Source organism: Conger conger, chromosome 10, assembly GCF_963514075.1.
Source record: "Conger conger chromosome 10, fConCon1.1, whole genome shotgun sequence".
NCBI classification, from domain to species: domain Eukaryota; kingdom Metazoa; phylum Chordata; class Actinopteri; order Anguilliformes; family Congridae; genus Conger; species Conger conger.
Genome location: NC_083769.1, coordinates 14,195,425 through 14,216,222, shown reverse-complemented (window position 1 = coordinate 14,216,222; position 20,798 = coordinate 14,195,425). Strand labels below are relative to the sequence as shown.

General features: G+C 46.8%; 1 protein-coding gene across 2 annotated transcripts in view; it reads left to right on the top strand.

The window, feature by feature from the left end:
• Positions 1-16,681, top strand: part of fmnl3 (formin-like 3) — a 50,088-nt gene extending 33,407 nt beyond the window's left edge. Inside the window, exons 10-26 of one of the 2 annotated variants that reach the window (XM_061256626.1) lie at positions 594-668; positions 823-933; positions 1,658-1,807; positions 2,664-2,765; positions 3,466-3,777; positions 4,414-4,495; positions 4,871-4,995; positions 5,727-5,929; positions 6,789-7,023; positions 7,541-7,609; positions 7,746-7,826; positions 8,507-8,636; positions 9,324-9,484; positions 9,912-10,013; positions 10,531-10,623; positions 10,946-11,069; positions 16,594-16,681. In XM_061256626.1, coding sequence (XP_061112610.1) covers positions 594-668; positions 823-933; positions 1,658-1,807; positions 2,664-2,765; positions 3,466-3,777; positions 4,414-4,495; positions 4,871-4,995; positions 5,727-5,929; positions 6,789-7,023; positions 7,541-7,609; positions 7,746-7,826; positions 8,507-8,636; positions 9,324-9,484; positions 9,912-10,013; positions 10,531-10,623; positions 10,946-11,069; positions 16,594-16,658 — 2,220 coding nt within the window. In that variant the 3' untranslated portion in view covers positions 16,659-16,681. Of the gene's footprint in view, positions 1-593; positions 669-822; positions 934-1,657; positions 1,808-2,663; positions 2,766-3,465; positions 3,778-4,402; positions 4,496-4,870; positions 4,996-5,726; positions 5,930-6,788; positions 7,024-7,540; positions 7,610-7,745; positions 7,827-8,506; positions 8,637-9,323; positions 9,485-9,911; positions 10,014-10,530; positions 10,624-10,945; positions 11,070-12,839; positions 15,468-16,593 lie in introns of those variants that run through there. The other variant, XM_061256624.1, reaches the window with a different exon arrangement.
• Positions 16,682-20,798: the final 4,117 nt, after the last annotated feature.

Sequence of the window (20,798 nt, the reverse complement as noted above, 5' to 3'; positions counted from 1 at the left end):
TATCCAAAACGCTGTAATTAATGCTTCTCATTCACCCATCCACACACACACTCACACACCAACAGCGATTGGCTGCCATGAATTACAGCAACCAGCTCATCAGGAGCAATTGGGGGTTAGGTGTCTTGCTCTTGCACTTCGAATTGAACCAGCTACCCTCCGACTGCCAGGTGACTGCTCTTACCTCCTGAGCCAATGCCGCCCCGAACCAGGAGATTTTTATACTCATCCATATGTACAAACTGAATTAAGATGCTGAGATAGTTTTTTATTTTATAATTATTGTATATATTTTTTGTGATTCCCTCATGTACATCTGTATTAATACATGCTCTGATTTGAGGCTACAGTATTCTGCAGTTCATGTTTCAGGACATACCCTCTATGTAAAGGTTTTGTGGATCTGTTAAAAACATCAGAGCTACCTCAATGTTCCTTACCTGTGACTTCCTGGCCAATGGTGTGGCACAGATTTGGCCTCCTGACCAATGGAATGGCAGAGATGTGGCCTCCTGACTAATGGCATGGCGGAGATGTGGCCTCTTGGCAGAGATGTGGGATGACAGGTGTGATGCTTCTCTTTTCTCTCTCAGGTGTGCAAGGAGAAGCATCGTTTTGAGAAGCTGATGGAGTACTTCCGCTGTGAAGATGGAAACATTGACTTCATGGTGAGAAGCCTATTGCATTTGACGCTAAGTATGTTTATTTAGCTAATTCACCTTCTGGGATTTTGCCCTGCAGAACACAGACATGCAGATTTGACCATCTTTAACATGTGTATGTGTGTGCGTGTGTGTGCGTGTGTGTGTGTGTGTGTCCTAGGTTGCCTGCATGCAGTTCATCAATATTGTGGTCCATTCGGTGGAGGACATGAACTTTCGAGTCCACTTGCAATACGAGTTCACCAAGCTGGGCTTAGACGACTTCCTGGAGGTAAGATCACCATGACCCGCCCACACATTCAAGAAACCAATCCACTGTTTGTCTTGAGTAAGCCAATTACTGATTTTTATCTCACTTTGCAAAACTGTATACCACCATTTTCTTCCAGAAAAACTGAGGATGACACATTATATCTTGAAATGTTTAGCTCCTGGGTGACTGGGTGTCTGTTCAAGCACTGCTAGGACCAGGCCCGATGGATGGTCCAGCAGGGTGACACATAAATGGTGGAAATATTGTCGCAGGCTTAGGGAGGATTCAGGATCTGTGTGTAATAGCGACCCCTGCTGGTAGAAAGGTGCCGGTGCTCTGAAGCTGTGCATGAAGCGTCTTTTTCTCACGTGTCTGCGGTGCGAAGAGAAGCAGCTGTGATATCACATGCTCAGCGGAGAGGGCGTGCTTTCTGTCCTCTCCTGTGTCAGCTGTGCGGTTCGTATGTGAGAGAAAATGGGAGGAGCACTGTGATTGGTTCAGATCAGTGAGTCTCTGTAGCAGGAGCACTGTGATTGGTTCAAATCAGTGAGTCTCTAGCAGCAGCATTTTGATTGGTTCTGCTCTGTGAGTCTGTAGCAGGAGCTCTGTTATTGGTTCAGCTCAGTGAGTCTGTAGCAGGAGCTCTGTGATTGGTTCAGATCAGTGAGTCTGTAGCAGGAGCACTGTGATTGGTTCAGATCAGTGAGTCTGTAGCAGGAACACTGTGATTGGTCTCCTGCAGAAGTCCCGGCACACGGAGAGCGATAAGCTGCAGGTGCAGATCCAGGCGTACCTGGACAATGTGTTCGACGTCGGGGGGCTGCTGGAGGACGCTGAGACTAAGAACGTGGCCCTGGAGAAGGTGGAGGAGCTGGAGGAGCACCTGTCACATGTGAGACCTCCCACCACCGGGTGGCGCTGCGTCTGTCTCTCTCTCTCTCTCTCTCTCTCTCTCTCTCTCTCAGTTCAATTCCAGTTGCTTTCATGGCATGACAGAGCATTACATTTTGTATTGCCAAAGCATATATATATATATATATATATATATATATATATATATATATATATATATATATATATATATATATTTGAAGGACTAGAAACAAATGAACACACTTACCATACATTAGAATAAGAACTAATTAAAAAAAAAAACATATTTACATTGATACATATTTATTTTTTGATGTGCTTCATGTCTCTCTCACTTCCTGTTAGTATAGTTAAGAGTGGCACTGTGTCTGTATCTGTCACTGCCTGTTAGCCCATTTGGCCGTTAGCATAGTCAAGGCTGGCTCTGTGTCTCTTTGTCTCTTTAGCCCATTAGCATTGCGCTTTCTCTCTCCCTCTCTCTCAAAAATCCCTCTTTTGTACTTCTTTCTGGGGGGCTATGTCCCTGTAAAGTCAAAGGACTTTGCGGCCCCCTCCCAGGTCTCTCCGGGTGCAGGGATAACGGGGGGGAGGGGGGGGGGATGAAAAATTCCCGACAGTTTTGTGAGCTCTCGCCTCTCCTCTGATTGCTGTGTCATCCTGCTGGGCATATCTCATTTCTTATTGATGCATCAGAGAGAGAGAGAGAGAGAGAGAGAGAGGAGGGAGTGGGCGCTGGCATTAAGGCGCTGGCATTAAGGCACTGGCATTAATTCTACTCCCTCCTTCCATCTCCTCTCTTCCCTTCTACACAAGTGCCTCCTTCCCCCCGTTTTCTCATCGTTCCTCCCTCCTCCTCTCCCTCCATCCTCGGACAGGTGACAGAGAAGTTGCTGGACTTAGAGAATGAAACGGTGATGAAGGTGGCTGACCTGGAGATGCGTCTCCTGTATAAGGAAAAGGAGCTCATTGCAGTCAAGGTGGGTGCGGAATGGCTAGCGGGCCTGGCTAGTGGGCTAGCGGGCTAACGCCGTCACGAAGCACACAGAGTTCCTGAAGTCCCTTCTGCTCACTTTTAACACTGTTTTACCCATTCGCTTTCTTTGTTCTTATTACTGTTGGAGGGGCAAGTACAAACGTGACAATCTTTCAGTGTGTGTATTTTTAAAAGCGGTTACGGCGTCACGGTGTAGTGAAAGAAACATCATCTGAAGTGAAAGATAAAGTGAAATATTTTTCTACAATCAACTGTTGGCTGTTATTTTTAGTTCTCACTATTTGTGTGTCTCATTATTACTAGGGTTGTGTTCGCAAGGATGGTTTTATTGCTACGGTGTAAGCAGTTTATTTTTCCAACATATGTGTATACTTTATTATTTATTATTCGTTTTAGGGAAAACTAATACTTTAGTCTTCCCTAAAACGGCTTTATAGATATAAGCCTTTGTCATCAGATTAATCTACAAGACCCGAATCCTTATCTTTGTGGTCATTCTTAGCACCTGAAACTGTACTTACCTCCCTGGTCTTTCCGCGCGCTTGTCCCTGGTTATGGCTTTGCACTTTGTCCTACGTGGCTCTGGTTAAGAGCGTCCGCCACATGCCTGTAACGGGAACGTAATGTTGGCGTTTTCCCTGCGGTCTGAGCGTGCTCTCTGTCTCCCCCCGGTGGCGGCGCAGGAGACGTGCGAGTCCACCAGCACGCAGGTGCGGACGCTCCGGCGGATGGTGAAGGAGAAGGAGGCGGAGGCGCGGCGGCAGAGCCAGATGGAGCGCCGGCTGATGGAGCTGGAGCAGCAGGGCGCCGTCCGGCTGAGCGGCCACGAGGACGGCCCGCTCGCCGTCCAGACGCCGGGGCGGGGCGGGGGGGAGGCTCACAGGGCCGGCGGAGACGCCCCCGGCCCCGCCGCCCAACCCTCGCCTCCTCCCCCCCCTCCCCCTCCTCCCCCTCCCCCACCTCTGCCCTCAGCCCCAGGTATGGGGAGAGGGAGTGTAAACATCATTTCTGTTCTTTATGTTATGTGAGATTAGACTGTTCTGATTGGTCTAAGCCTTTCAGCTCCAAACTCGATATGAAGCGGCTCCGCCCCAAATGGCACGGGGTTTTGACTTTTGTTGGGAAACTTTAGCGGGGTTTTGACAGCGGCTGGAAACAATAGTATAGCAGTCATTTTGATTGGTTGAAAAGGTATAAGGTCTGGGGACTGAAAGGGTTAAATAAGTGATTGACAGCTCGCTGCTGCTTCCCCCGCCTTGACGCTTGTGATGTCATCTGGGCCGTGTTTGTGCCTGTTAGTTTGTGGCCAGGTGGGCAGGGTTAGCTCTGTTAGCAGACTGGAAGTGACCTGAGACCTCTTCCTGTTTCACTGTGTGGGCCTTCCCTCCAGGAAGCAGCTGCAACCAGAGTCTCTAAAATAATGCAGCGTTCGTTATAGAAGCTGCTATTGCAGAGTGGTTCACCATCATTAAATATTTGTTTGATTTCAAACCTCTGTAACTCAAAAGTAAACTCTATATGCTCTAGTAACGGCTGACTGTGTGACATCAATTTCTGTACATTTTGTCATGCGTTGTTATATAGAATGCAGTCTTTAAATTTAGGCGTTTTGCTTAACAGGTGCAGGGGAGTTCATGCCAGTTCCCCCCCCCCCTCCGGCCCCACCTTTGCCAGGACTGTCGCCATCTGTCATCCTTACCGTCGGCCTATCAGGTGAGAGCTCAATATGAAATAACGCAGTGGATGTTCCTGTATAGATGTAGCTAGATATCCAAAAACCTTTTAGAGATCCAGGGAAAGTCAGAATCTCACCAAATCTAATCTGTCCAACACTGGCTCACCTGTGACTCTTCTCTGGCTTGTCTGTGATTCACCTGTGACTTGTTTCAGTTATTTATTTACTTAATGTTTATTCGATAGGGACAAATACATTTAAACATAGATTAGTGTGAAAACAAATACATTGCAAATTATGTCAGCATTCATAGCATATTCATAGCATTCATCGCAGTACTTGTGTGTGACTCACCTGTGACTCGTCTATGGCTTGTCTGTGACTCGTCTGTGACTCTTTGCGTCGGCCTGCAGCCATCAGGATAAAGAAGCCCATCAAGACCAAATTCCGCCTGCCTGTGTTCAACTGGACCGCCCTCAAACCCAACCAGATCAACGGCACGGTCTTCAACGAGATTGACGACGAGCGTGTTCTGGAGGTGAGGCCAGCTCCGCGCCGCATTGCCACACATCTTAACCCGGAATGTTCTGGAAATCTTCAGTGACAGCCTCGTGTGAACTGAGCCAGAGCGGATTTTCCCTGTATCAGGACCTAGTAAGACCGGAAATCTTCTGGCACTGCTCGTGTGAACGGAAACGGCAATATTCCTGGATGAAGCGTGCGAAAGGTTTAAAATGTTTTTTTGTTTCAGGCACAATTACTTTTCTACATATTTTACTGAATCTACAAACAATTCAGTTACAAATTTGAGACTACTGGAGCTGCATTGTGTGATGGAAATCTTGGGGGGAATTTGATTTAATTTGTGTGTGAGTATGTGTGCTTGTGCACACGTGTGTCAGTTGTCATGCTAATCCATGGAATGCCGTGTCTTTGGAACGCAGGGCGTTTGCATTCTACGCTAATTCACTTCTGTTCTGATAACTAATTTTGCCATAATGTCAACTCACAATAATAAAACAATAAATGAGTCATTCAAAATTTTATGATGACATTTGTAACAGAAACGGAATTAAACAACAGGATTAGTCGTATGAAATAGTTCTGATCAAAACACATATCACATTTGACTGAAAGAAATGGGAGTAATTATTTTGTTGTGGTTCATAAAAATCATTGGCTGTTGTAAGAAAAAATGCCTGTGTTTATGGAAAGCAGTGTATATATTGCGTCAACGTGTCTCCTGGTGTGTGTGTGTGTTCCCCTCAGGAGCTGGACATGGATAAGTTTGAGGAGCTGTTTAAGACGCGAGCACAGGGGGCCATGATAGACCTCTCCTGTCCGAAGAACAAAGTGTCGCAAAAGGTGGTGAACAAGGTGACCCTGCTGGATTCCAACCGCTCCAAGAACCTGGCCATCACTCTGCGCAAGGCCAGCCGGAGCAGCGAGGACATCTGCAAGGCCATCCAGACGTACGGCCATATTTAAATGACATTACATTTACATTACATTAATGGCATTTTGGCAGACGCTCTTATGCAGAGCGACGTACAGTTGATTAGACTATGCAGGGTACAATCCCCCCTGGAGCAATGCGGGGTTAAGGGCCTCGCTCATGGTCCCAATAGCTGCGTGCATCTTATCGCGGCTACACCGGGGCTTGAACCACCAACCTTCCAGGTCTCAGTCATGTACCTTATGAAAGTGTCCGCTAAATTGTCAGTTAACTGTAATTAATATATGTTTGTGGTACACAAAAAATAAGTCAGTCTTAACAAGTATCTTATAAATACAATTTTTCATCTAAATATAAGACTTTTATTTAAGGCGCTGTGTTTGTGGTATATACCTCCCTGTGCAGGTTTGACCTGAAGGCGCTGTGTTTGTGGTATATACCTCCCAGTGCAGGTTTGACCTGAAGGCGCTGTGTTTGTGGTATATACCTCCTTGTGCAGGTTTGACCTGAAGGCGCTGTGTTTGTGGTATATACCTCCCTGTGCAGGTTTGACCTGAAGGCGCTGTATTTGTGTTATATACCTCCCTGTGCAGGTTTGACCTGAAGGCGCTGTGTTTGTGGTATATACCTCCCTGTGCAGGTTTGACCTGAAGGCGCTGTGTTTGTGGTATATACCTCCCTGTGCAGGTTTGACCTGAAGGCGCTGTATTTGTGGTATATACCTCCCTGTGCAGGTTTGACCTGAAGGCGCTGTATTTGTGGTATATACCTCCCTGTGCAGGTTTGACCTGAAGGCGCTGTATTTGTGGTATATACCTCCCTGTGCAGGTTTGACCTGAAGGCGCTGTGTTTGTGGTATATACCTCCCTGTGCAGGTTTGACCTGAAGGCGCTGCCAGTGGACTTTGTGGAGTGTCTGACGCGGTTTCTCCCCACGGAGGCGGAGTCTAAGATGATGCGTCAGTACGAGCGGGACCGGCGGCCGCTCGACCAGCTGGCCGAGGAGGACCGCTTCATGCTGCTCTTCAGCAGGATCGAGCGCCTCACCCAGCGCATGAGCATCATCACCTTCGTGGGCAACTTCTCCGACAGCATCAACATGCTCACCCCCGTGAGTCTCTCTCCCTCTCTCTCTGTCTCTCTCTCTCTCCCTCTCTCTCTGTCTCTCTCCCTCTTTCTCTGTCTCTCTCTCTCTGTCTCTCTCTCTCTCTCTCTCTCTCTCTCTCTCTCTCTCTCTCTCTCTGTCTCTCTCTCTCTCTCTGTCTCTCTCTCCCTCTCTCTCTGTCTCTCTCTCGGTCTCTCTCCCTCTCTGTCTCTCTCCCTCTCTCTCTGTCTCTCTCTCTCTGTCTCTCTCCCTCTCTCTCTCTCTCTCTCTGTGTCTCTCTGTCTCTCTCTGTCTCTCTGTCTCTCTCTCTGTTTCCCTCTCTCTCTGTCTCTCTCTCTGTCTCACACACACACACATACACACACACGCTTGTGTTTTTGCTTTCCGCATTAAACAGCTTTCAGCTCCAGGAATTGATCTGTACAGTATGTGTCAGTGCTGTGCATCCATTAGTAACGTGCTTAAATTATCAGGAAGTGTATACTCACTTACTTGCACTGCTCCCTCCCCCCTCTCCTCCCAGCAACTCAATGCTATTATTGTTGCCTCAGCCTCAGTCAAGTCCTCTCCCAAACTGAAGAGAATGTTGGAGGTGAGTCTCCTCCAAAAAATAAATGTAAAAAATGTATGTATTTTTAAATGTAAAAAGTTTATATGTCATAGCATGTGTTGTGTTGTTCATTTGAGATGAGATGGTTTCAGTAGTCTTTTTCCTGTATTCTGTGTAGATCATCTTAGCCCTGGGGAACTACATGAACAGCAGCAAGAGAGGCTCCGTTTATGGGTTTAAACTACAGAGTTTGGATCTGGTGAGTCCCCGCTAACAGGAAGGAGCCTTTACAGTCGAACACCTCACTAAGCCGTCCAGAGAACTGCACAGGCTGGACTGTTCATGCAAGCAGAATTATGAACACATCAGGATTGACTCACATAAGTTGTCTGACCAGGGTCATATTTAACTGCACTTTAGCTTTCATGCTAACCAACAGCATGCTACGCTAACTAGCACTGTGTCGGGTGCGGCCCACAATCCCCTCTCACTGTTGTGCACTCTCTCCTACACTCTGGGTAGAACATTAAAGTGGGTGTTACTTTGGCACATTTCGTTTTTTGCATTTTAGCTTAATAATTAAACTTCACTGAAAATATTGCATTAGCATCGAAGCTTCTTTGGGCTTACGTTGTGACCTGTTTTTTTAAACTGTGGTCAACAGTCTGAGGCAACACAGCCCAGACGTGTTTATAATGCCTTCCTCTGAAAAATCAAACACGGTTAATGAGGCGTGATCTGTTGTTAAAAGGGGCTCAAAGACGGATTTTCCACTGTTGCCCCACTGTTTACTGTGCAGGCTGGACTGTTCGTGCACATAGAATTATGAACACATCAGCATTAGCTCACATAAGTTGCGTGACCAGGGTCATATTTGACTGCACTTTGGCTTTCATGCTAACCAACCGCACGCTACGCTAACTAGCACTGTGTCTGCAGCTGTTGGACACCAAGTCGACGGACAGGAAGATGACACTTCTGCACTACATCGCCATCGTTGTCAAGGAGAAGTACTGCGACTTGGCAAACTTCTACAACGAGCTGCACTTTGTGGACAAGGCTGCTGCAGGTCAGCGGGAGGGGCCAGAGGCTGGAGGGGCGGGTTGGGGGACGTTGGCCCTCAGTGCCTCTCAGTGCTTACAGGGACTCATAGCCACCATTTTGAGCAGGAGAGGGAAGGGTGTCCAAAAATAATAAATACCTGAAACTCGCCTGGGGGCAGCTGCTGGCTGAGAGTCTGCAGGAAGGTGCTCAGGGCAGGGTCTGTCAGCTGTACTTCCCGCGGGTCTTTCAGCACGCTGCTCCCTGGTTATGGGTATGCACTTTGCACTTGTTGTACGTCGCTCTGGATAAGAGTGTCTGCCAAATACCATGAATGTAATGTAATGTCCCTCTACTGAGCTGCATATGACACGTCTTCCTCCATCTCAAGTATGTGTGAGTCGGGGCTGCAAGGCAGTGAGTGCTTATGAACATAACTGGGCATTCCATTCATGGCATTCGGTACACGCTCTTATCCAGAGCGACGTACAGTTGATTAGACTAAGCAGGAGACAGTCCTCCCCAAGAGCAATGCAGGGTTAAGGGCCTTGCTCAAGGGCCCAACGGCTGTGCGGATCATATTGTGGCTACACCGGGGATCGAACCACCGACCTTGCGGGTCCCAGTCATATACCTTAACCAGGCCGGCAGGCCGGCATTCCGACATGGAAAAGCGTATTGAAAAAGGCTGTTATTTGTGTGACCCTGCGCTCAGTTTCCCTGGAGAATGTGCTGCTGGACGTTCGGGAGCTGGGAAAGGGCATGGATCTGATCCGGAGGGAGTGCAGCCTACACGACCACCCCATCCTCAAAGGCTTCCTGCAGGCCAGCGACCCCCAGCTCGACAAACTGCAGAGAGACGCCAAGACCGCTGAGGTGCTGACCCAGCCAATCACACAGCACGCTCCACCAGCCCTGGCCAGTCACGAACGCAGTCTACAACACAGTCCAGCCAATCACAGCACTGTCTCAAACACTGTCGAGCCAATCACAAACACAGTCTCCAACACAGTCCTGCCAATCATGAACACAGTCTCCAACACAGTCCAGCCAATCACAGCACTGTCTCCAACACAGTCCAGCCAATCACCAACACGGTCTCCAACACAGTCCAGCCAATCACAGCACTGTCTCCAACACAGTCCAGCCAATCACCAACACAGTCTCCAACACAGTCCAGCCAATCACAGCACTGTCTCAAACACAGTCCAGCCAATCACAGCACATTCTCACAGTCTTCCGATACCAGCACACTTGCCACTCCCTGCTGAATGAACCCTTCCCTTTCCCCTTGCTCTTACAGGAGGCCTTCAACAACGTGGTGAACTTCTTTGGCGAGAGTGCCAAGACCACGCCCCCCTCCGTGTTCTTCCCAGTGTTTGTGCGCTTCATCAAGGCTTACAAGGTGTGTGGCCCCGCCCCCATCTCCCAGAACCAGCTCCATGCTGTAATGCCCCCCCCCCCGCATTCTCCAGGCCCCTTCCTGCCACTCTCTTCCTGAGATTGTTCTGTGGGTTTCCAGCTGCTTTGTCCCACGTCCCTCTCTGGTTAATGTGGGCGGTGGGGCTCTGCTGCTCTATGACTGACTGACTCTGTGACTGACTCAGTAATGTGACTCTGTGATAGACTCAGTAATGTGACTCTGTGACTCACTCAGTGCTGTCACTCTGTGACTCAGTGATTCACTCAGTGCTGTCACTCTGTCACTCTGTGACTCAGTGCTGTCACTCTTTGACTCACTCAGTGATTCACTCAGTGCTGTCACTGTGTGACTCACTTACTGCTGTGACTGACTGACTGAGTGCCGTGGCTCAGACTAACTCAGCGGTGTGACTCTGTCACTGACTCAGTCCTGTGACTCTGTGACTCAGTGCTGTGACTCAGTGACTGACTCAGTCCTGTGACTTGTTCTCTGTGCTCAGGATGCAGTGGAGGAAAATGAACAGAAGAAGAAGCAGGAGGAGGCCATGAGGGAGAAGCTCCTTGCACAGGAGGCCAAGCAGAAAGACCCCAAGGTGAACACCAGCACCACCCTGTCCCACCCTGCCCCACACCACCCACAGTCACAAACATGACTTATCGGTCTGAGCGTATGGCACATGACTTATCGGTTTGAGCGTATGACACATGACTTAACGATTTGGGCGTATGGTAAATGACTTATCGGTCTGAGCGTATGGTAAATGACTTATCGGTCTGAGCGTATGGTAAATGACTTATCGGTCTGAGCGTATGGCACATGACTTATCGGTCTGAGCGTATGGTAAATGACTTATCGGTCTGAGCGTATGGTACATGACTTATCGGTCTGAGCGTACAGTACACCCCTCCCCCCAGGTGCAGGCGCAGAAGAAGAGGCAGCAGCAGCACGAGATGATCGCAGAGCTGCGCAGACGGCAGGCGAAGGACCACCGGCCCGTGTACGAGGGCAAGGACGGCACCATCGAGGACATCATCACAGGTGGGCCGGCCGGGGAGCAGAGGCATGCTGGGACAGGGTCAAAGGTCACCGTGGTCATAGAGGTCTCCGCCCTGCTGCAGTGCACAGTGTGTTATGTCGTCAGGACTCCACTGCGCACAGGAAACTGTGTCTTTCAGGTCCGAGTCTGTGCAGAGTCAGGGCCCAACGTCTGATCAGTCCGTCATGACATAGGCACTGACTGATACATCTGTCATGATATATGCACTGGCTGATACACCTGTCATGATATATGCACTGGCTGATACATCTGTCATGATGCACTGACTGCTACATCTGTCATGATATATGCACTGACTGATACATCTGTCATAAAAGTAGCATATTACAGGCACTGATAAATATGCCATGATATTATCATGTCTTATGTGTACTATCTGATGAATATGTCATGATACAGCACCTGACTTATGCATATATCTTATCAGTGTCTCATGATGAATGCAAGTCCATCATGAAGTAGTCACAGTTGAGTTATGGTGAGTGGAGTTTGTCATGATATGTGCATAGGCCTGCCTTGCACAGTGTGCCATGACATACAGTTCTTACATGCGTCACGGAAACCAGAAACGATATACTGATGTCCAGACAGCCACGGCTCTGCCTGTCACATCTATCATGATATCTGTGCATTTGCAATTGTCTGAAAAAACTGCCATGACGTCTTTGCAGGACAAACACAGCATCTTTCAGTCCAGTCCCGGTACTGTTGTAATATCTCTGTCTTTGAGGTTTCCTCTCTGTGAGGTGCAGGACCCCACAGCAGGAAGGACGTCACCACAATTCCTGTCCCCGGGAGGTTTTTATTAATCCAGTGTGGTCCTCGTTTTTTAATATCCTAAACCCCACCCAGTCTGCCACCTCTCTGCTTATCTGGACAGCACCTCACCTGAGCAGCTGACCTGAGCCCCTGTGTTTTAGCCCCCATAACACCATAACGGCTTTCCCCTGTGGAGTCAATACCTGCACCGGCCACCGGGAGCAGCACTGCAGCCAGGTTCATTAAAAAACTCCCACAAGAAATGACGGCCAATGACAATGATCACAGAACAGGGTACAGCCTGTTAATACAACAGAATTCTGAATAAAGCTTCCTTAGACAGTGGAGCACAATGCTTCAATGAAAAAAGAGCAGCACACTCATGAAGTGGTTTACGAGCCTGCAGGCTGAAGGTCAAAGCTTCCCCTCTCCAGCTAAATGTCGTGTTTCGATAACGTGAAAAATGAAGATGATGTTTTGACCAACTCAGTAGTCATGCTAATTGTTCCTCAAACTAACATTAATGTTAGATAAGTCTATGGACAGTGTATGGACTAGCTGGAAATGCAGCGTCAGCTTACTAGCTTGTTCTCTGGCTTGCTGATTTGAAACATTCTATCTGAAACAACTGTTCATACTTAATGCCATACCCCATCGTGGATTATTGCTCTGGTACTGCAGAAGCAGAGCTGTAGCTCAGAGGATGCCAGTTTGAATCCCTGCAGGGGAAACCTTGGACAAAGCACTGAAGCCATATTAGTAGATATCAATCAATATGAACTGAGAGTATGTAATGCTAGATAGGCCAGTCTGATTTAGCAAGTTCACAATAGTGAAGTGTTGTGATGAGACCCGGTGATTGAGGACCATCGCACTGGGGAACGCCGAGACAGATCCGGGACCAGTGGGAAAGGAACTGGGCATGCCCCCCCAAACACACACACACACCCACACACACACACACTCGTGACGTGACGTGTTTTCTTCCGCAGTTCTGAAGAGCGTGCCCTTCACCGCCCGCACTGCCAAGCGCGGCTCCCGTTTCTTTTGTGAAGCCAACCTCTGCGACGAGTCCAACTGCTAGCTCCGCCCCCAGTCCCTCCTCCCGACCCCCCCAGGTTGTCCGGACCTCCGCCCCGCCCCGCCCGTGCATGCCTGTACAAACCTGCATGCCCTACGTCGCCTGCACCCACCCTCAACTAACCTGGGAAACCCCCGACGCGTTTTCTCTCTCACCTTTGACCTTATAAAGCACTCTTCACAAGTATCATTCAGCCCTCTTCAGGGTATAACCCACTGCTTTCATCTGAGGGCCGCTTCACCAGAAGAAAAATATACGCTGTAATTCGCCAAAACTAAAAGTGAGAAACGATTCAGTTTTTCTTTACGTTGATGATTCCGAACCCCTTCGTGTTGTTCTGTAACAGAGGTGGAACAGCGGTCCTCAGCCACTCCAGGGGCCTCATGTATAATTGAGATCGATTTGTTTTTGCCTAATTTATAGGCCTACATCATAGGGAAAAAGGCTCAGGAAGCATCACGCAAATGATCCAACATACAGCGTTTCATACAGCGTTTCATACAGTGCTTCATACAGCGTTTCATATAGCATCCCACAACCTAGAGAGAGAGGGAGAGATCTAAAATCAAGGTGGTTTTAGTGTCATAGCAAACAAACCTTGTTATTTACCTTAGTTAACTATTACTTTTGTTAATGCTCATTATAGGTGCATAGAATAGACAGTTGTGAAATATTTAAATCTTACACGTGAAAATGAGTCCATGCCATTACCCAGAGCCAACCTATCAAAGCTTGCCAAGCAAGATATTTTGTTCTGCTGGATACAATACTCTTGATGGGACCAAACAAAAGTTATGCTCTTGCCTGCAACTCTGTTAACATTACTTCATTATCGCATTCAGAGAATTTTACTTGCCATTTAGAAAAATGCTGCAATGATGTTTTGCTACAATTACGTTATTTGGAACAGATTTACTGCCATTTGAAAGCGGCTTAAACAGCTAAATAAGATGCACAAAGCCACCATATTAGGATAATTGAGCGTGCTTATGAATCATGCGTATGCATGGTTTAGTAGCTGGTCGTACAGTTAAATGTAGGATGAAATCCACGCAAATTCCATGCATGAGGCCCCAGGTTTTACTTGAAGCAGGTTTAGCCTGGAGAAGAAACTGCTTGTGGATGATGTGCCAACTTTCTTATGCTAAGACCTGCGCTGGATTCCATCTCTGATGTAGCCGAAACGGTTCCCTTTGAAGAGCATGTTTGGAATTGAATGGAGACATAAAAACAGACGTTTCTCAACCTCATCTTCATCAGTAAAAGCATTCTGGCTGTCGCATGTCAGTCCTTCTAACAGAATTAACAGAAACATTCTCCATTTTAGCAGCTCGTCTTATCCATGGAGGACCATCTGTTTCTGGGGTTTTTATTCTAATCTCTACCTCTAAGACTTCAGAAGATACTTCATTAACCTATAGTTAGTGTTTTTTATGTTTGGTCACAGAATCTTTTTTATGATTGTCATCATATAATAGGTGAAATTGTATGATTAAATGTCATATCGCCCTCCCTTAAATCACATGCTTGTGTTTTTACTCAAGAATATTTATATACACTCAGTGAGCACTTCATTAGGTATTTCTTAGACTTTTGTAGCCTATCCACTTTGAGTTATGATGCGTTGTTTGTTCAGAGATGCTCTTCTGCATACCACTGTTGTAATGTGTGGTTATTTGCGTTACTGTCACCTTCCTGTCAGCAGTTTCTGAGATACTGCTGTCTGCCACCAACAATCATTCCACGGTCACTTAGATCAAATTTCTTCCCCATTCTGATGGTTGATGTGAACATTAACTGAAGTTCCTGACCCGTATCTACATGATTATATGCATTGCACAGCTGCCACACAATTGGCTGATTAAATAATCGCATGAATAAGTAAGTATAATAAAGTAAAAATGTTACTAATAAAGTGCTCAGTGAGTGTATACATATACATATTAAAAATGTGTTTTTTAAAGTGCATGTGTAAATGTAATTGACATAACTGAATCTTATTTGAACCCAAAACACAGAGGGGGCTCCAGGAATGTCCCATTCATTTGACCCCCTACCCTGGACTAACACTCATTTTACCTCCTCTCTCCCTCCTCACTCTTTCTGTTACTTTATTCCTTTTTGGCCTCCATGCAGCCGGGGTGCAGTTGGATCTGGGCTCATTTTAAACAGCAGGTTCTAAACAGCGGGTAAGGGTGGCTGTAGCTCCGCCCGCTTTCTGCCAGCCACGCCTGCTGTGACGTCAAGCCCCGCCCAGCTCTGAGCTCATCCTCCTATCGCAGGGATCCTTATTTTCCACAGCAGTCAGGACAGAAGCAGTCACATAGAGTATTAAAGAGATGCATGTTTAGGGAGAAGAAACCACAGCTTGCACACACGAGTGACCGTGCTGTGTCAGGGAGATTTCATGAAAGCTCTCTCTCTCTTGGGAGAGACACAGTATGCTGCAGAAACTCTGGTTTGAACCAGGCTGTGGAGACATTTCTATTTGTTCAGTGAGTTGTGGCTTACAGATTTTAGGGGTTTGTGAAACAGTCTCTCATCTCTAACCATGGTTGGTTGGGCTCTTAGCATCTTTGAATGTTGGCATTTTAAGGGGGGGGGGGGTATTTTTGGCAATTTGTTACATTAAAGGGAAGTGTTCTGAATGTTCCACCTTAAAAAAGCAGCTACTACAGGTTAATTGGTTGAGGTAGTTCCTTTGGGTGTTATGGCCCCTCCTCATGGTTCAGCAGAATCAGAGCCCATTGGTCAGAGTGTGTTACACACTGCAGCAGAACGCCCACCAAACAAACACATCATTTCCCAAGAATTCCAGTCCTTAAGGAATAATTTTCCAGTTTTTCCCAAACTGGGAAATTATTCAGATTTATGGACTCTCATAAATCTGAACAATTTCCCAGTTTGGGAAAAATAATGTGGTTATTGAAAAGTGAAGAATGAGGAATTGAAGAAGTGGAAGTCTCTCGCTCTCTCCCTCCGCCTGGCGCATTCTCTGTGCTGCAGTCTGTCCATCTGTCTGTCCACCTGAATGCTCCCTTACTAACCTCGCCTGCCTAAACATTAAGCCGCAACACGGAACACGCAACGCATAACATGCAACTTGCAGTGCTGGGCTGTAGTGCCTCAGAACACGGCTGATATCAGCAAAATATTACAAAGAAAATTAAAAACAGATACATATTTGGGGATTTTCCTCCCATTTAGGTAAAAAAAAAAAAAGATTGTGAAACATTTAAGGACAGCCTCAATGTTTCATAGTTTTGCCTCAGTGTCTAAAATGGCGGCCTCATGGGAGGTAATTTACACTGCTGTAACACTGAACAGCAGGGAGAGCGTTTGTGTGGGTGTACGGATTCTGTTTCCTACATCCAGGCAAACTTTCCTGGGGTTTTAAACAGTGATTTCTGGACATCAGCTGCGCTGCCATCTGCTGGCTGCTTCTCCACACTGTGCTGGACTCAAATTGAAGCGCATATCTACAGCTTGTTTCAGCGTTGAAATTGCATTGAATTTTTTTGAAAAATTGCCTTCAATGTTCTGTAACACAATGCCTTAATGTAAAATTAATTTTCTCATAAATATTTAATAAGAGAATAATATGCCCTCTCCTCCCCCCCACCCCTAACCAGAGTGTTCTCCTCTTCTCCACTCCCGACTCACAGATCTCCGAAACCAGCCCTTCCTGCGAGCTGACGCACTGATCCGGAGCGGCTGGCGGAGACTGTAATACAGACAGCTCTAACACGCCCCCCTCCCCAAACCCCGCCCCAAACCCTGCTATCATCCCAAACCCCCCTCCCCAAACCCCGCCCCAAACCCTGCCATCGTCCCAAACCCCCCTCCCCAAACCCCGCCCCAAACCCCCATCGTCCCAAACCCCACCCCCTACCCTCCCATCATCCCAAACCCCACCCCCTACCCTCCCATCATCCCAAACCCCGCCCCAAACCCTGCCATCGTCCCAAACCCCCATTGTCCCAAACCCCGCCCCAAACCCTGCCATCGTCCCAAACCCCCATCGTCCCAAACCCTGCCATCGTCCCAAACCCCACCCCCTACCCTCCCATCGTCCCAAACCCCGCCCCAAACCCTGCCATCGTCCCAAACCCCCATCGTCCCAAACCCTGCCATCGTCCCAAACCCCACCCCCTACCCTCCCATCGTCCCAAACCCCGCCCCCTACCCTCCTATCGTCCCAAACCCTGCCCCCTACCCTCCCATCGTCCCAAACCCCACCCCAAACCCTGCCATCATCCCAAACCCCACCCCTCCCATCACTTTCCCTAGAGTCCCCCTCCCAAACAGGGATTGAACAGCACATTGGAACTGTACAACCAGTGGCCTTTTTTAATGTTAGTATTTATTTGTCGAGGTCTTTGGACTTTGGAAGGAAGGTTTGTCTGACTAGTTGTAGACCAGCACAGATTACTGAGATCACGTCATATGCTCTCTCACACACACACACACACACACACATACACACACACACACACACACACACACACTCATGCAGACAGGCTCCAGGCTGTACTCTGCACGTACGGGCTGTACTCTGCAGTGTTCAGAGGCTAGGAGACTTTCTGGGGGGGGCCTCTGAGATCCAGGATGTCTGAAGGCCAGACCTAAAAAAAAATCTGCATTCCAAAAAGTGCCTGCCTGCTCCAGTGGATCTCTTTAAAGTCTCTTTTACATGTCGTATGGACACTGAGGTCTCTGCAGAGACCTACGGACTGAGATCCCCTCATGGACACGCCCTATAGACTGAGATCTCCTCATGGACACGCCCTATAGACTGAGATCTCCTCATGGACACGCCCTATAGACTGAGATCCCCTCATGGACACGCCCTATAGACTGAGATCCCCTCATGGACACGCCCTACAGACTGAGATCTCCTCATGGACACGCCCTACAGAGATCTCCTCATGGACACGCCCTACAGACTGACATCTCCTCATGGACACGCCCTACAGAGGTCTCCTCATGGACACGCCCTATAGACTGAGATCTCCTCATGGACACGCCCTACAGAGATCTCCTCATGGACACACCCTATAGACTGAGATCCCCTCATGGACACGCCCTACAGACTGAGATCTCCTCATGGACACGCCCTATAGACTGACATCTCCTCATGGACACGCCCTACAGACTGACATCTCCTCATGGACACACCCTATAGACTGAGATCCCCTCATGGACACGCCCTACAGACTGAGATCCCCTCATGGACACGCCCTACAGACTGAGATCCCCTCATGGACACGCCCTACAGACTGAGATCTCCTCATGGACACACCCTATAGACTGAGATCCCCTCATGGACACGCCCTACAGACTGAGGTCTCCTCATGTATACGCCCTACAGACTGAGGTCTCCTCATGGACACGCCCTACAGACTGATGTCTCCTCATGCATACGCCCTATAGACTATGGGCTCGTGACATGGGCCATCTCTGCTCTGGAGGACTCTGGAGGGTTTGGTCCAGAAAGTTGGTCAAATGTGGTCAGATTGTGGTTGACTACAGCAGTTTTTTTTTTTTGTTTTTTTACTTGTTTTTTTACAGACAGGCTAGGCAAACCAAACATTTGTTCTTTAGAATTTTTTATTGGTGGATTTATTCAGATTTCAAGTGCCTTTTTATTATGACAGTATTACTTCTGACAACATTGTATCTTTTTTATGCTTTTGCCAAGATGTTTTTTTGTATTTTTTTGGTTACATTGTTGAGTTACTTTGACTAAAATGTTAAATATTGTTAAAGAAAAAAAGAAAAAGAATATGCAAGCTTTTCTATTGTAATTGAAATCATGGCCTTTGACAGAAAAAAAACTGCTGCCTATAATCAAGTGTTTGGAAAGGATGATGGGAAGGGATGTTTAAAAACGATCGTTTCAACAGGAGCACATTCGCTTCTGTCACTGCTCACAATCCTCTTCATGTAGATACTGTGGGACAGAAGGGCTCGCTGAATCTTTTCACTCCTGTTGGATTTGTGGCTGAACCTGGCAGCCTTTGTTTATCCAGAAAAAAGGTTTTAGAGGCTCATGTTTCGTGACTGACAGTGCTCCGTTTCTGACTAAATTGGAATGGTTTGAGCCAATCAGAATAGAGTGGAAGGGTTTTGGGGTGAAGTGCTGTGAACCAATCAGAATAGAGTGGAAAGGTTTTGCGGTGGTTTGTTTCCACGCTAACGTGTTGCAGAAGCTCATTCTACTCTTTAGGTCAATACATATTTTTTATGTTGTCTACAAATTAGACTCAGTAAAAACATATCTTTTCCTTTAAAATAGCCATCGAGTAAGCAAGAAGATTGTGTTTCATTTGACGGTGAGGAGTGTGATTCACTAGTGTTCACAGTGACAGACTGTGCTGTGATACATTACTCCCAATGCCTTAAAGTTGAGTGAGATTATTAAACACTACTATAGACCTTACATTTATAACTCTTGGAAATCAATGGCTCATTTTTGAATCTTCATCTTTGGTGACAAAAATACTGCCAAACAAGTTTGTGTAAGTTTTCTGAAAGTTGCACCCCCTCCCTGCCTCCAAATAAAAGACAGGAGTTTCAAATAAACCAGTGGTGTCTCATCTCATAATTCAAATCACGGCCCACTGTCTGTTTTCTACCCTCCCTTTACCTGGGAGTCAGGTGTGAAGACAGTCTGGCCAATCAGAGCTGGCTGCTATCCAGTACCTGTTTAGGACATAATTACATGGAAACGTGTCTAAATTGTGATGCATTTCTGATCAACAGAGGCAAACATTACATTATCTTCCTAATATAGTCCACATAAAATATATCTAATATGTCATTCCATGAAAAATCAACCAGAGTAGATGTTCTTTATACACTCGGCGAGAAATGTATTTGGTATTCCCATGATGTAGCATTTTTGAATGACCGTAACCTTTTTTCTGAGCAGAATTATGAAAATCGGAGTTTATAATCTGAAAGTAGACAGAATTGTGTCAAGTACACTGCTTTTATGCTAAAGATAGAATGCTCCAAAAATCGACACAAACCCAAATTTCCACTCACAAGTGACTTTTTTATGTGAACTGATTGCAGCTTTACCCTTGAAAACAAACTATCCTTTATCGTTCCACTTTCCAACATTTCCAGATTTCAACATTTTGTCTAAGACGTAGGTTATGTTGCTTTTTATGTTGCTTTTCGACGGAACACGTTCGTATAACATCTTGAACCAGTGTGATATCTTCATTATCGGTAACACCACTAGATTGTGTTTGACCATCTTTGGTTTCTGAGCTGCCCTCTACGGGTAATGATAGGGTTAAATTATTTGTTTATTTTTCCCCTTGCTTGACTAGACCCATGAATCTTTGTAAAGCAACCGTGTACAGCTTTGCCTTTGCGTATGGTTTGATACAATTAATTTTCTAAAGTTTGGCGGATTGGTTCTGATGTATTAGTGAGATTCTTTCAGTTATCCAGCTGATTTTGAGGTTTTCTTTCCATGGTTTAACCGCTGTGTGATGTTATCGAGCTTCAAGGGCGGTTCTAGGATTATTTTACTGGGGTGGCTAAGGAGGGTCCAAGGGTTGCCTGGAGGTAGCCACCATATCTCCTGGCTTCATGCACACAACTTTTTTGAGGTTATTTATGTAATGAATAGGGTACACATAATCTAATGTACAGGATGACATTAACAATGACAAATAAATAGGCTATCGCCTCTTTTGTCAGCAAGATCCTTCTCTGAACTAAGCAAACCACCCAACAAAAATGCATTATGCATTTTTTTGCATATTCTTACTATAAATTGACACAAAGGGTGCAATTTTCAGGCTCTTTAGTGCACTGTGTGCTAAAACAGGCAGTGTAGCAAAAATGTGGC